General features: G+C 44.1%; 1 protein-coding gene across 4 annotated transcripts in view; it reads right to left on the bottom strand.

Moving 5' to 3' along the window:
- Positions 1–2,274: 2,274 nt before the first annotated feature.
- Positions 2,275–14,396, bottom strand: part of Ccdc83 (coiled-coil domain containing 83) — a 47,466-nt gene continuing 35,344 nt past the window's right edge. For all 4 annotated transcript variants that reach the window (XM_037197498.1, XM_037197496.1, XM_037197500.1 and 1 more), the window contains 4 exons: positions 7,411–7,532; positions 6,201–6,280; positions 5,042–5,235; positions 2,275–2,521 (listed from right to left, as the gene is read on the bottom strand). In XM_037197498.1, coding sequence (XP_037053393.1) covers positions 2,360–2,521; positions 5,042–5,235; positions 6,201–6,280; positions 7,411–7,532 — 558 coding nt within the window. In that variant the 3' untranslated portion in view covers positions 2,275–2,359. The remainder of the gene's footprint in view (positions 2,522–5,041; positions 5,236–6,200; positions 6,281–7,410; positions 7,533–14,396) is intronic.

Raw genomic sequence — 14,396 nt, 5'->3', positions numbered from 1 at the left:
CCTCCCACTCAGCTTTTATCTACTAACAGAATTCTTCCCATGAGGATTAGGGGAGGGATGCCTCCAGGGGACTGGCTGTGATGGCAAATACCTTGTCTCGGCACTCAGGAGTAGGCTGAGGCAGGAGAATCGAGGGCTTGGAGATGAGCTTTACTAGTAAAACACCGTCTCAGTTGAAAAAAAAACACATTTAAAATGTATTGGAAGTTGGGAGTCTGGGGCAATCACTTCTGCAGTACGTTAATGTCAGCTTTTAGGGTACAGAGAGCAGAATGAGAGTTGTTTGGGGGTGGTCCAATAGAAGACTCATATATCCTACATATTTGCTCATGCATGACTAAGAGGCATTTTAATAAGACGGATTTGATGGGGCTTGGAGAGTTGAAAGCGTGTGGACTGGGCACCAAAGGTTATTATACACACACACACACACACACACACACACATATATATATATATATATACATACACACACATATATAGTTAAAACATGTGCACACAGGTGCCAAATGAGGGACCATGGAAAATAATGACTCGGCAAAAATATATCCGATGATGGTGAGAGATGGTGCTGTGTATGTAGATTCCAAAAGGAGTGTTTTGATGTGAAAGTAGAAGAATAGTAACGTGGCAAACACATGCAGTTGATGAAAGCGTGTGGGCCCTACACAACACGAGGAACAGAAGAATAAACGCATTGGCCTGAGAGGGCCACAGAAATCCCATCTCTGCAGGAACAAGGCACCAGTGAGAACGCGAGCCCACCAAGAACAGAGGAAAGGAAGCCAGTCCTGGCTTTTACCTGCTGCCGTTTCCAAGGCAAATGTGAAAGGTTTGGGAGCGACTAGGAGGGGCAGGAAGCACCGAACACGATGGGAACTAACGTATTTCACATACTTGTTAGTGGGGGCACTACCCTCTTCTGAGGATGTTTGGAGAAATGACCAGTATTTTTAGCTTCCGCAATGACCGAGGATAGAGTTAGCATTTGAAATCACTCCGCCAGACTCAAGACCGTGCTGTACATTTGTCGCCACTTTAAAAAGGCCACTAACACCTCTCCCTCTCACTATGATGCAGGGGGTTTACCTTTCCCATGAAGACTGCAGGAACATGATACAGTGGTCTTATCTGGTCACAGAGCCAAAGGAGTGCTGATTACGCCCATACAATTGCAGTGCCCATGTTGGGAAGGGCTTACAGAGCCCGTATTGCTAAGTGCTGACCGCTTTGCGTGGGTCTGGGTAGACAGACAGATGGCTCCAGACCGGGAGAGCTTCCTGCTAGCGGAATTTCTCTCTTCAGTGAATGAAGATAATTTGGTTGCTATTCTCTTATGTGATGTTTACTGTGGTCGACCTGAGGATCTGGAATTCCCTAGGAGAGAAGCCCCTAGACAGGCCCGGGAAGAGTGGTTAGACCACATCAGCCGCTGGGCATCCGGTGAGGGATTGTCCTAACTGGATTGGTGTGGTGGGAAGGCTTGGGTGCTGGACTCTTTAGAATCCAGGAATCTGGTTTAGCATTAATTTTCTGCTGACTGCAAATATGGCGCTACCAGCTTCCTCAAGCTCTAGCTCCTGCAGTCTGGGCTCACACACCCCCAGCCCCTAACCCTAACCCCCCCACCCATCTCTAGCCCCCCACCCCTAACTCCCACCCCACTGGCATGATGGACTTTACCGTCAAAATATGCACCAAAATAAGCCCTTTCTCCTGTAAGTTCCTATAGTCAGGATATGTTATTTCAACAGAGAGAGTAACTATCTCATATTATAAATAGGATTAAAGAATAGGATTAAATTACTGTGACTATCATTCAGCACGGGGGGGGGGGGAGAGACCATGATATATATATATTCTAAAATTTTCTTAGAAACATTTCTAACAACTACTCCATATCAGGACCATGGGTGAATCTGTGAATTTTCGGTTTTTTTTTTTTTTTTTTTTTTTTTTTTTTGAGACAGGGTTTCCCTGTGTAGCTTTGGTGCCTGTCCTGGATCTCACTCTGTTGACCAGGCTGGCCTGGAACTCACAGAGATCCGTCTAGTTCTGCTTCCTGGGTGCTGAGATTGAAACCATATGCCACCACCACCCGGCCTTTCAGGAATCTGTGATTTTTCAAATGAGAAGGGTTTGAAACCACTGTCTTTAAATACTTAAATACAGAAAGCAGTTGTCTTTCCTGTCAGTCATGCCGGGCAAATAAATCAATAGCTCAATCCCTGGAACCTGACTTTTAAAGGTAATTATGACCATGAGAAGCACAGGTGTGAGTAAAGTGAGCAACCTGGGCACTTTAATTCACAAGGAGTTTCCACGGGAAGGTGGTTTTTCCACGATGCAGCTTTCAGGCCTAGAGAAACATCTTCATCATCTTATGTGTGATATGTCTCTCAGGGCTCTGGATGTCTTCGTAAGATTTGACTGGAGACTGCTTTTCTTGAAAATGAATGGGCATTTTCCTGCCCTCCACGCTCATGAGCTTCAAAGCCAGGGGGCCCAAGTTTACATATTCCTGTGTGAAGACACAAGAGGAGACATAACTGGCAGATGAGCCTGATAAAAGAGAGGTTCTTCCCTGGGGTTGCTCTACTGGTTGTGTGAACACTGTATCATACGTGGAACATGAAAGCCACCGCAAAAATTTTAAAAATGTACTTTTGAAGTGTATATCCCCTGTGAGTCACAGTAGAAAGATCTCCCAGTGAGCAGGAGGGAAGGCTGGGGCTCTCAAAGGGAGTTGGGGTGGGTTGGATACTCGCTAGTGGAAATGTGTCACCTCTAGGCTGCTTTGTTGGTGAATATATAATTATATATGCAATATATATATGCAATATATATATACCTTTACTTGCCAGGGCACAGCCACAGCAGACTTTTCTGTATTATTAAAAAATGGGGGTGGGGGAATCCTGCAAGTGCTACCTGGACTAGATAATATAACACGGAGGACCTTGTCTAGGAATTTCAGTCTTTCCACAGGTGCTTTGGCTAGTGTCTAGGTAAAACTTAACCCATTGTGCCGAAGTATAGGTAAGATATCAGTTAACAAGAAGAACTGTAAAACTACTTTCTATAGAATCCTCCAGCCAGTCCCAAACAGCTCAGGTCCTACCTGGGAAGATTCCCAAGCCATAGTTCACATGCTGTGTTTCTTCAACACGCACATCAGCAAATCTTTCTAGAATGTTCCCTGTACCCATAGAGTGCTGGGGTGCAGTGATAAACATGACTGGTGAGGGACAGCATAAATAGTGTAGCTCCCCTTATGTGGTACTTGTTGATTTTTTTTTTTTCTGCAATCCCAGAAGCAATTGCATCTTTGAGTCTTTATGTCTCCATTCTCGTGAAATTCCCAGGCATACCTGGAATGTTGCTGGGTGTTTAGTATTTGTGGGAACTTAAGAGTGAAAAGAGGAGGCAATGTTTTCAAAATGCTTGTCATTGTATGCAGCTTTCAGCCTACAACAAAACTGATGGATGTTTTAATGCCATGGACACCACAGCTACTCCATCAAAGCTCACAGAATGCATTTCATCAAACCAGGGGCATATAGCCTGTAGTCTGTTGTCCACAATTGCCAGGCATCACCAGGACATGAGTGGTGGTGTTTGGGCATTTAAATGGCAAAAACACTAGAACATGCTTGTCTAGCATGGGAGGGGCCTTGGGTTCAGTCCTCAATACTGGAAAAAAAAAAAGGGATGGAGTTGTTCTTTACCTATATTGACTGAATTTTAAACTTACCAGAACAGGAAATTCAGTAAAATTGAAAAAAAGGAAATTCCCATCTCTCAGGAGGCAAAGGCAGACACATAGCTATGAGTATGAGGACGGCCTGGCAGGAATCTCTCAAATTTGAGACTAGCCTGGGCTTCATAGAGAGACTCTATCTTAAATAAACAAATAATCGTTTGATGGTAGTTAGAATAAACTATTAGTTAATTAATATGGCGACTTATTCCATTTCTTCTGCTTTTTTTCACACCCTTCATTCTCCTACCAGACTTTAAGTTTTAGAACTTCGAAGGTTTTGGCAGTCCCAGAAAGAGAAAAAGTAGAAATGTACAAATGAGACTTTGCTCAATTATCGGTTTGATATTCCAGGCATCCACTAGTGGTATATATTTTACGAAGATGGTCAGATTTATATCCTATCCCATAGATTTGTTGGAGTCTTTTGTTTTTGCTTTTACACAATCCTCCAGCAAGATGTAGGAGCTATATTCTTCCCCTTGGTGAGATCACCTAGCCGAGTGTGATGGAAGGAAGTGCTAGTGTATGGCCTCCAAACACTAGACATGTTCTCTTTTGTCACTGGGATCGCTTCCTCTAAGACGTCAGACACCGTACTTTAACAGAGGGACATTCACGGCACCCTTGGGGGAGAGAGGCTCATCTGAAGAGAAACTGAGGCCCTGATGCAGTCACCATCATCTTGCTTGACATAGATGTGTCTCTTATGAGGTGGGCCTTCTGCCCCAATCCAGGCTTCAGATGAGGGTGGCTCTAGCTAGCACATGACTGTGACTGCCCATGTGAGAACCCAGTGGAGCCATTCCCAGCTAATGGAGGCCTGAAAGGGAATAGAAAGTATTGTTTTAGCTGGGCGGTGGTAGTGCACACCTTTAATCCCAGCACTCAGGAGAGGTAAGCAGATCTCTGAGTTCGAGGCCAGCCTAGTCTACAAAGTAAATTCCAGGACAGCCAGGGCGGTTACACAGAGAAACTCTGTCTTGAAACACGCCTCCCACCCTCCAAAGTATTGTTTTAAACTACTAGGTTGATGGGATAGTTAATTATGGATGGAGCATCAGCTAACTTACACTTTCTCATGGTAATGGAGGTCTATAAATGAACTTTTTAAGCTAACTGGCTTAAAGTAGGAGTAAAAAGAATGTCCCTGGAGAGGTCAATGGCGGACCACTTTCACAAGCCTCACAAAGCAAATTTTCAGTGTTTACGTTGTAGGTCTCTGTCTGCCTGCCCTAGAGTCACGGACATCCATGAGCACTCTGTTCCTCTGACTCTCACCTTGAAGTCCTGTTCATCCTCATGCAGCAAATGATGGACGATAGAGCACTCCATCTCTGTGGACGAGCTGTCCTCTCTTTCTAACTCTGTGAAGTGGACTTCTGGACTGCTGGCCTCATGGCTGCTTCCGGGGGAGAGGTTCAATGCGTCTTCACCCTCCGCCTCAGTGGGCGATTTCAGATTCTCCTCTGGGACTAGAGCCAATAAATAGTTAGGTAACAACATTCTGAGCAGATTACAAATACAATGCCATCATTGGTCACAGTTGTTGATTTGAAGGAACTCTGAACTTAGAAATGTGAAGCTTGGGGCTGAAGGAATGGCTTAGCTGGGTCAACACCACGATAGGCCAGCCAAGCCTCCCTGAGGCCCAGGGCTCAACCTCCAGTGCTGCCACCACCAAACCCAAAAAGAAATTAACAAATAAAATAATATAGAAGTAATATAAATACATAGAAGTAAGAGGTGGCCCCATTTTAGGAAACTATCCTATATCCTTCTGATAGCCAAGACATTACCCACAGCCACCTGGGAACTAATGGGTATATTAGCACTTTGGTTGGTCAAAGTGGTACCCAAACTATATTGGCGTAGGCATCACCCCATCCCTCTCTACGAGTATCCACTTAATTCATTATAAAATGCATTGAATTTGGTAGAAAATGGGATTAAAACTCAGGCACAGCAATGCATGTTTGTAATGCCAGCCCTTGGGAGGCTGAAGCAGGAGGACTGTGAGTTTAAGGCCAGACTGTGCTATTTGGAGATACCTTAGAAAGAAGACAGAGTGTGGGAGAAAGGGGAAGGGAGGACAGAGAGGAGAGAGGGAGGGATGGAGGGAGGGAGGGAAGAGGAGGGAGAGAGAGAGAGAGGGAGAGAGAGAGGGAGGTAGGTAGGTAGGTAGGTAGGGAGGGAGGGAGGGAGGGAAGGAGGAAAGGAGGGAGGGATGGATAGAATAGAGAAAAGAGGTGAGAAAGAGAAGGGAAGAGTTGGCAGACAGGAGACTAGAACAGGACAAGTGCTGTGGAAGGAGGAATGGAGAGGAGCAGAGGCGGATCTACTCTGGGCAGAGCTCCTGCATGTGGGGTGCCTGCCTGGAAAAGATGCTCAGGTTGCTGTGTTTTAAGGTGAGGAAAATCTCATCGCACGGAAACTGTACCTATGTCTATCTCTGGCAACTTCAAAGACACATCTTCAGGTGGCACTTGCTGCCCCACGGCTTGAGTCAGATACAGTTTCCTGAAAGAACAAATGGCGGATTGTCAGCCAATGAGTGCCACGCCGCATGCTCACCAGCACCTGTCTCTCTCCAGAGTGTGGAGACAAAGCAGAAAAGGGACCTCCCTGCTTCACACGCGGCAGGAGCATAAGGCTTGTTGAAAAGACGAACTGCTACAGAATTCTAAAGTGATAGTTTCTAGTGAGATGTGTAATGAGTACTGTGAGAATTCTGGGAGTCAGAAAGAAGCACCCCTTGAGTTAGTCTTGGAGACAAGGAAGAGTTCCCAAGGAGATGAAATCTGAACAGAGTCTTGCAGAACCGGAAGTTCACTGTGGGAGGAGTCTGAAAGGAGGGGAAGTCCCACAAGGGAAGTGAGAATGATATCAATTAGGTAACTGGATTTTCAGTAAGGAAGTCAGTAAGAAATGCTGGGGTGTAGCTCATCATTAGAGGTCTTGCCTGGCATATATAAGGTCCTGGGTTCCATGGGAGGAGGGGGATAACGGGGAAGGGGGAGAGTAGGAGAGGAAATGCATACAAGTTATTTAAAGCGCATGTATGCAGAGTTTCCATACATTTGGAGTTGCAGCATATACTACTGTTAATGTTTTTGAATTCTTTATTTTTTTATTTTACGTGTAAGAGTGTTTTGCCTGCATATATGTGCACCATGTGTATTCAGTAGCTTCAGAGACCAGAACAGGGCATTGGATCCCCTGGCACTGGAGTTGCAGATGGTTGTGAGCCACCATGTGAGTGGACTTGAACCCACGTCCTCTGGAAGAGCAGCCAGTACTCTTAACCTCTGGGCCATCTCTCCAGCCACAGTTCCCTTCTATTTGCCTGCTGTCATCTAGTGGAAGCACTAGAGAACAAAAATCTTTCTTTTTCTCTGTAGCTCAGGTTGGCCTAGAATTATGTAGCCTATGCTGGCCTTGAATTTATGGTAATCCTCTTGTGTTAGCCTCCTGGGTACTGGGATTACAGGTGACACCTGGCTAAATCATCTTAAAACAAAACAAAAACCCCAACCAATTTTATACAGGTATAATGTTTACAAAACACTTTCTAGAAACATTAATGACTTTGACCCAGCTATTCAGAGAGCACCAGATGCTAACTGCTATGGCACCAGGGAGCATCTCACCTGGGTATTTTGAGATCCAAAAGTCTACAGTTAAACAGCTGGTCAATAAGCAACAAATTTTCCTCTTCTAGTTGTTGAACACAATTTTCCAGTCTTTCAACTTCCTTCCTGTGAGTCGAAATCTGTTTGCAGAAGAGCGGGGTGGGCATCAGTACTTACTGGCTTCATTTAGTCAAGTCTTCTGTAAGGACATTTGCCTGGGGGAAGAGCTACCATTTATTATTTACTGCTGGGTACTCCTGGCCCTTCTGTGGTTAAGAAGGACTAGTGGGGATGTTTTCTAGGTCATAAACAGGCCTGGTAGGTGGTTATTACAGAGCAGGACTTGTCCTTTTCTACCCTTCGGAAGCATGGCTGAACTTAAATATGAGCTAGAGGCAGAGATTGGAAGACGCAATTCATTTAGCAATGATATATTGGCCAGTGAACGGAGCTCTCTCTAAAGGTGATTATAAATAAGACAATGAAGACACACTGGAATAACTGATACACATGGTGGTATTTTTTTTAATGCCTAAAAGCCCTTTCTACCAGCCTCTATATTAGGATTATGTTCTCTTTGAGCCTGGTGTCAGTTCTGAGAAATGCCATACATATGAAATATTTGCCAATTCATTTATTCTGTTGTACTAAACCCTTACTGTGTGCCAGAAAACATATAACAAATGATCAAGATACAAAAATAATTCAGCAATAGGCTCTCGTAGCCTTGTGGGCAATGGTATGGTCCGAAGATAAGGTGATACAAACCTTGGTGGCCCCTGGGCAGCCAGCTGCTCTGGGATGAGGAAGATGCAGATGTTGGGATAATGAAAAACTGGCAGGAGAGACGACATCTGACCCACAACTTGAGAATGGAGTAGGGCTTCAATTCAGATACAAGCAATGTCTCCTGGGAAGTAGGAACCTTTGCATATTTAGGTGGGAGTGGGGAGGGGTTGGGGACTGACTGACCAACTAAGAAAGAGACAAATACTGCCCAAGAATCTGGTTTTTATCCTCAAGGTGATGGCAAGTAACTGCCATGAACTTAGTTCGTGTTTAATTTTAAGAAAAAAAAATTGAGTCAAATATGAACAGAATTTGCCAATTTGGTTGATGGAGTTCCTAACAATCTTTTAAAGGCGTGTTTGGGACTGTCTGTCGAAAGAAGGCTGGCTGCCATGAGCATGCTCTGGCTTTAGAAGAGGCGTTCCTTTGTTTCCTACACTGTGATGTAAGGGTCTGGATGGACCCCAGTGAAATCAATGAAATCACCAATGACACCACCATTCATTCAGTAGATCCAGAAGCTGGTGAAAGATGGGCTGATCATCTGTAAGCCTCTGATTGTCCTCTTCTGGATTTGGTGGCCAAATAGCACCTTGACCTATGGGGTGGGCAGGCATATGGGCATAGGTAAGTGGAAGGGCATGCAGGGCCTGAATGTCATCAAAGAAGGGGAGGAGGCTGAGGATCCTGCTTGGACTGCTCAGGAGACATTGTCAGTCTAAGAATGGCTGCCTCACATGTCACAGCCTGTATCTGAAGGTGGAGAGGAATATGTTCAAAACAAGAACACTTCCACGGAGCACATCTGCAGGCTTAAGACAGGCCAGGCCCACAAGAAGCTCCTGTGGACCAAACAGCAGGCCTAAGACTGAGGAAGGGCTTCCAGGCCAAGAAGAGCAACATTGAAAGACCAAGGAGCAAGAAACTAAGACAATGAAGCCCCTGTTTCCTGTTCGCATAGTGCCTCGGCGTTGCCTTGCTGATTGATCACACGATCAGTCATTAGCGCAAAACAACCCTTTATCACATACAAAAAAAAAAAAAAAAGAGAGAAAAGAAAGCTCATCAGAGGGAAGAACACATAGAAGTTACTAGATTGAGCCCTGAAGTGATTTCTCTGCCACCCCTAGAAGTGTGAGTTATATTATACAGGCATCAACACCAGCAGATGTTCATGGAAGCAATCGAGGCACTAGAATTAGAACTAAGTATAAAATCAAGAGTGGTAGGCAGGTGAGAATAACAGAAGAATGGGAGGAAGTAGAAAGCTTCAAGGAAGTGAAAACAAAGAATGCAGAAGCTAAAACTCCTTCGGGCCAGGAGAAGTTAATGGCTTCTGCTTTGCTACCAAGAGTCAGGAGAAGTTAATAGCTTCTGCATTGCTACCAAGAATCAGTGATAGTTGGGAACCTTAAACTATCCATATTAGTCATTTATTAAATGTGTGGGTTCTTTCTTATATGGGCAAGCATCTGAGATGTCCTGGCTAGTTTTCCACCAACACAACACAAGCTAGAGTCATCAAAAAGGAGAGAGCCTAAATTGAGAAGATGCCTCCATAAGATCAGGCTGCAAACCTGTAGGGCATTTTCTTAATTAGTGATTAATGTGGGAGGACCCAGCCCATTGTGAGTGGAGCCACCCTTGGGCTGGTGGTCCTGGGTTCTGTAAGAAAACAAGATGAGTAAGCCAGGAGGAGCAAGCCCGTAAGCAGCACTCCTCCATGGACTTTGCATCAGCTCCTGCGTCCTCCAGGTTCCTGTCCTGCTTGAACTCCTGTCCTGACTTCCTTCGATAATGAACATCGGTATGGAAGTGTAAGCCAAATATACCCTGTCCTCACAAACTTGCCTTTGGTCATGGAGTTTCATCACAGCCATGATAACCCTAAGTAGGACAGAAATTGGTATCAGGATCTTAGGGTATTGCCGTGACAGACCTGACAATGTTGTTTTGGGAAAGATCGTGGAAGGACTTTGGAACTTTGAGCTAAAAAGCTGTTGAGTGTTCAAAGCTTGGTGATCTGTTCTATGGGAGATAGAATAGATCTTGAGAGATAAGAATGTTGAGAGCAAGGCAGTCGATGGAAGCTGGGCTTGTGAAGTTCCAGATGAAAATCTGAGAGCCATTTTAAGACTCCATTGCTGCTGTTGCATATTGTGAGTTAGGAATCTGTCCACTGGTTAGCTGGAGTTGAAGAATCAGCTGTGATTAACAAGAGACCAGAATTGCTAAAGTAAAACCCTTTGCTTTACTGAGAAGATAGATGCTGGTCAGCTGGAGCTGAGAAATTAGTGGCGATTAAGAAGAGACCAGGATCATTGAGATGAAGTCTTCTGGGAAGTGTTTTCTCAGAGCCAGCACAATAGAGGACACAAAGGTGACTAAGACTCCACTCTTTCCCCCACAGACAGCTTCTAACCCAGTCACCAAGCCACTGCTCTCTATCACGGCTCAGACTGCTGGTGGCTTCAAGTTGGGAAGGAAGACAAGTGGTACTTTCTTTCTTTTTTTTTTTTTTTTTTGTTTTTTTTCGAGAGAGGGTTTCTCTGTGTAGCTTTGCGCCTTTCCTGGAGCTCACTTGGTAGCCCAGGCTGGCCTCGAACTCACAGAGATCCACCTGGCTCTGCCTCCCGAGTGCTGGGATTAAAGGCGTGTGCCACCACTGCCCGGCCAAGTGGTACTTTCTTGTCTCAAACATTTAATAGTAATCCAGTGGCCAGAGTTTAGGGTCTTAGATGTTCAGGAATGATTAACTTGATTACAAGTTTGAATGCCTTAAGGAAAGGTTTGTGTTTCAAAGGATGAGAAAGACATTGTAGAGGTTGTACACAGAGGAAAATATAAAACGTTGGGAAGAGGCCTGGTCATGGGCTGGGCATGCATGGGAGGCAGCACACATGTTCTTCAGCTCTTCCCAAAGTTGGCGCCAGGAGAGCTTTGCAGGGGTTTAGGACAGCTTACGACATCACTTTCCTCTTCAGAGTGCTCAGTGATGTTCACAGCTATTGCTGACTCCCCTGGGCTTTTGAAATACCAGGCAAAGAAATGATCATATACATACTCAGATTTCTGGGGTAAGGAACATGAAAGGGAAGAAAAGTTTTCCCAAATACCTAAGAAATGTAGAGATCAGGACAATTCAAACTATTTCAGCCAGGGATCTAGGGGCCTGATTCAAAAGTATGCACTTGACCTTTTCTTCTGCAGTGTCCATGTGAGCTCTATGCCTCTTTGAGATTATGAGCCTCTGGCTCCCCTTGTCTTGTTTCTCTGTGTTAAGGTGATGTAAGTCATTTGGAAATTTCAGTTGTCTTCATTTTCCTAGTAAGCACACTGAATGAAAACACACAACAAAACTAATGCACCAAGATGTCCTCCACCCTTCCCACATATCTATGCTCTGGGTTTTTTGCTGAAAGATAATGAAGTGGAGAGTTCTCAGAGGTCCCATCCTTAGCAGTGCTTTTCAAGCCATTATATGCCTTCCCCAAAGAAATGAATCAACTTAATTGGTCTGTTTCTGGGTAACTCTTGAATGCAGTGATGAACTTATAGTAAGGAATAGTTTTCATTAATTTTTGAGCAAATTTAATCATGCCAAAATTAATATTTGTTGTAATAGAGGAATTAAACCTATTGAATTTCCTTAAAATGCTTTGCCCTTTATTTCTAAGCTTTATGATTCAATTAAACTTGACATTTTCCCTTTGATTGCCAGTGAATTATAAGAAATAAAAAAAATGAAATGAAATCAAATACAATTTGAGGCTTCATTAGAAAGAGTCAAGCCACCAATACAGCCTTTGTTATCAGCCAAATATAGACTTTTTTAAAAAGTCATTTCCCTTAAACCTAAGATCTGTGACAGCTCATAAAATTAAGAGTTGAATAGTTATTATAATATCAATTTAACAAAAGTATAATAAATATTCCCTAACACTATAATTATTAACTGACTTGAGTTTTAAATTGTTGAAACCTTGCTTTATTTTTACTTATTTTTTTTTTTTTGAGATAAAATCTCAGGTGGCCTAAACTAGCCTTGAATTTGCTATAAGTCAAGAATGACCTTTAACTTCTGGTCCTCCTACCTCCATCTCAAAGTCTTGTTTCTATGGTGATATTTTATTTGTGCTGAAATGTGATGTTATTTGTATGTTAATAAACAGAGTTGCCTGGAGGTCAGAGCTAATAGCAAGCCATTTAGCAGAAGTCTGGCAGTGGTAGCACATGCCCTTAATCCGATCACATGGCAGGCACAGTCTGTGTGTTCAAGGATACAGCCAGCTTGGTGACACACCTTTAATCCAAGTACCAACCATAGAGACCTGGAGGTCTGTGTAGACAGGCAGTGACAAAGAAGTCATTTGGTTGGGTTTATTTTTTTTTTTTTATTTTTTATTTTTTTTTTGGTTTTTCGAGACAGGGTTTCTCTGTGTAGCTTTGCGCCTTTCCTGGAACTCACTTGGTAGCCCAGGCTGGCCTCGAACTCACAGAGATCCGCCTGGCTCTGCCTCCCGAGTGCTGGGATTAAAGGCGTGCGCCACCACCGCCCGGCTTGGTTGGGTTTAGAACCAATGAGAAGGCAGAACAGAACGTCAATAAAAAATACAGACACACAGGAAGTAGGTCTCTTTTCTCAGGGGAAGGACAGCAGCGGCTGGTAAACTAAAGGCTATTTGCTAGTGCTCTGACCTCTTGGGCTTTCAACTATTTGGCTCCGTGTTTCTTATTTAACAAGACCATTTAGAATTACACTACATGTTTCAAACAGGAAATCCATTGTAACTATTTGGGAGTAATAGCATGAACTCATGTTAACATGCCTTTACAAAGGTAATTTGCCAGTTGTTGTCAGGGTGACCCTGGTAGCACAAGCCTCTAATCCTAGCTACTCAAGAGGCTGAGACAGGGAATTGCAAATTTAAGCTATCTGTGGACTACAGAATGAGTTCAAGGGTAGCCTGGGCAACGCAGAGAAACCTTGTCTTAAACATAAAAAGGGCTGGGGCACAGTTTGGTAGGAGTGCTTACCTAGCATGTACAAGGCTCTGGGTTCAATCTCCAACACTGGAAAAAAAACAAACAACAACAACAACAAAAAAAAAAAACAAAAAAACTCTAAAAGGAAAAGGAAGAGGGCTGAGGTGAAGCTAAGTGGTCGAATCCTTGCCGGGTGTGCACAGGGCTCTCGATCCAATCCCTTAGTGCCCCTCCTGCACACAACTAAGCCAGTTGACAATATCACAGAAACAGTACATGATTTGTCTCCTAGTTTTCTAGAACCATTAACTACTCGGTCAGATGGGGAGCAAGGGAAGCGAAAAGAGGAAAACCTTAAAAGTAACTTTGCTGTTCGTGTTTCTGGACACTGAGAAACAAGGAAGAATTTGATGAGGAATTGAACATTCCACAGTAGGAATGTCGACTTGAGTGTCTTTCGGATCGCCATGAACACATATTTACAGGCGACTGAAAATGGAGGCTCAGAACTAAAGACCCACATGAGGCAATGAGAAAGATGTGCCTCGGACAACCACAGTGCCTAACCCGATAGCAAGCCCCTCACACGGTTTAAACTAAGTTCTCTCAGATGGTGGTGAGTTTGGGAGGGCACAGGAGAGATGGGTTAGTGGTTCAGAGCACTTGCTCTTCCAGGGGACCCAAGTTCAGTTCCAAGTGCCCACAAGAAGGCTTGGGACTACTCGCAAACTCCATTCCCGGGGCATCTGCTGCCCTCTTCTGGCCTAGCTATAAGCATCAGGCACACGCATAGTGCACATACATGTATGCAGGCAAAACACTCGCCCACATGTAAAAATAAAAATAACCAATCTCTTTTCTAAATAGTGAATTTTGTTTCATTTATGGCATTTAAGCACGGGATGGCTGGCTGTTTGTCTAAATGTAAAGGGAATTTTTAGGAGTGGGAGAGTGATTGAACTAGAGACACCTAAAGTATTGGTCAGAATTCGGAAGCACTCAGGCCTGTTAATGAAACGTTTAATGGCTCTATGACCACTAGGCAGCTGGTAATATGTTAACAGTTACTTGTGTTGTTGCTGTGAGACCCGGCAATAGCAACTTTAAATAGGAAGGGCTGGTTTCTGGCTCATTGTTTGAAGACACTGATGGCTTGAAGGTGTCCTGGCCAGGAAGGCATGGTAGCAGCTGCAGGAAGCAGCTGGTGACATCGCATCTGTCGTCAGGAA

Source organism: Peromyscus leucopus, chromosome 1, assembly GCF_004664715.2.
Source record: "Peromyscus leucopus breed LL Stock chromosome 1, UCI_PerLeu_2.1, whole genome shotgun sequence".
In the NCBI taxonomy this organism is placed as follows: Eukaryota; Metazoa; Chordata; class Mammalia; order Rodentia; family Cricetidae; genus Peromyscus; species Peromyscus leucopus.
This window is presented reverse-complemented; position numbering and strand designations above follow the sequence as displayed.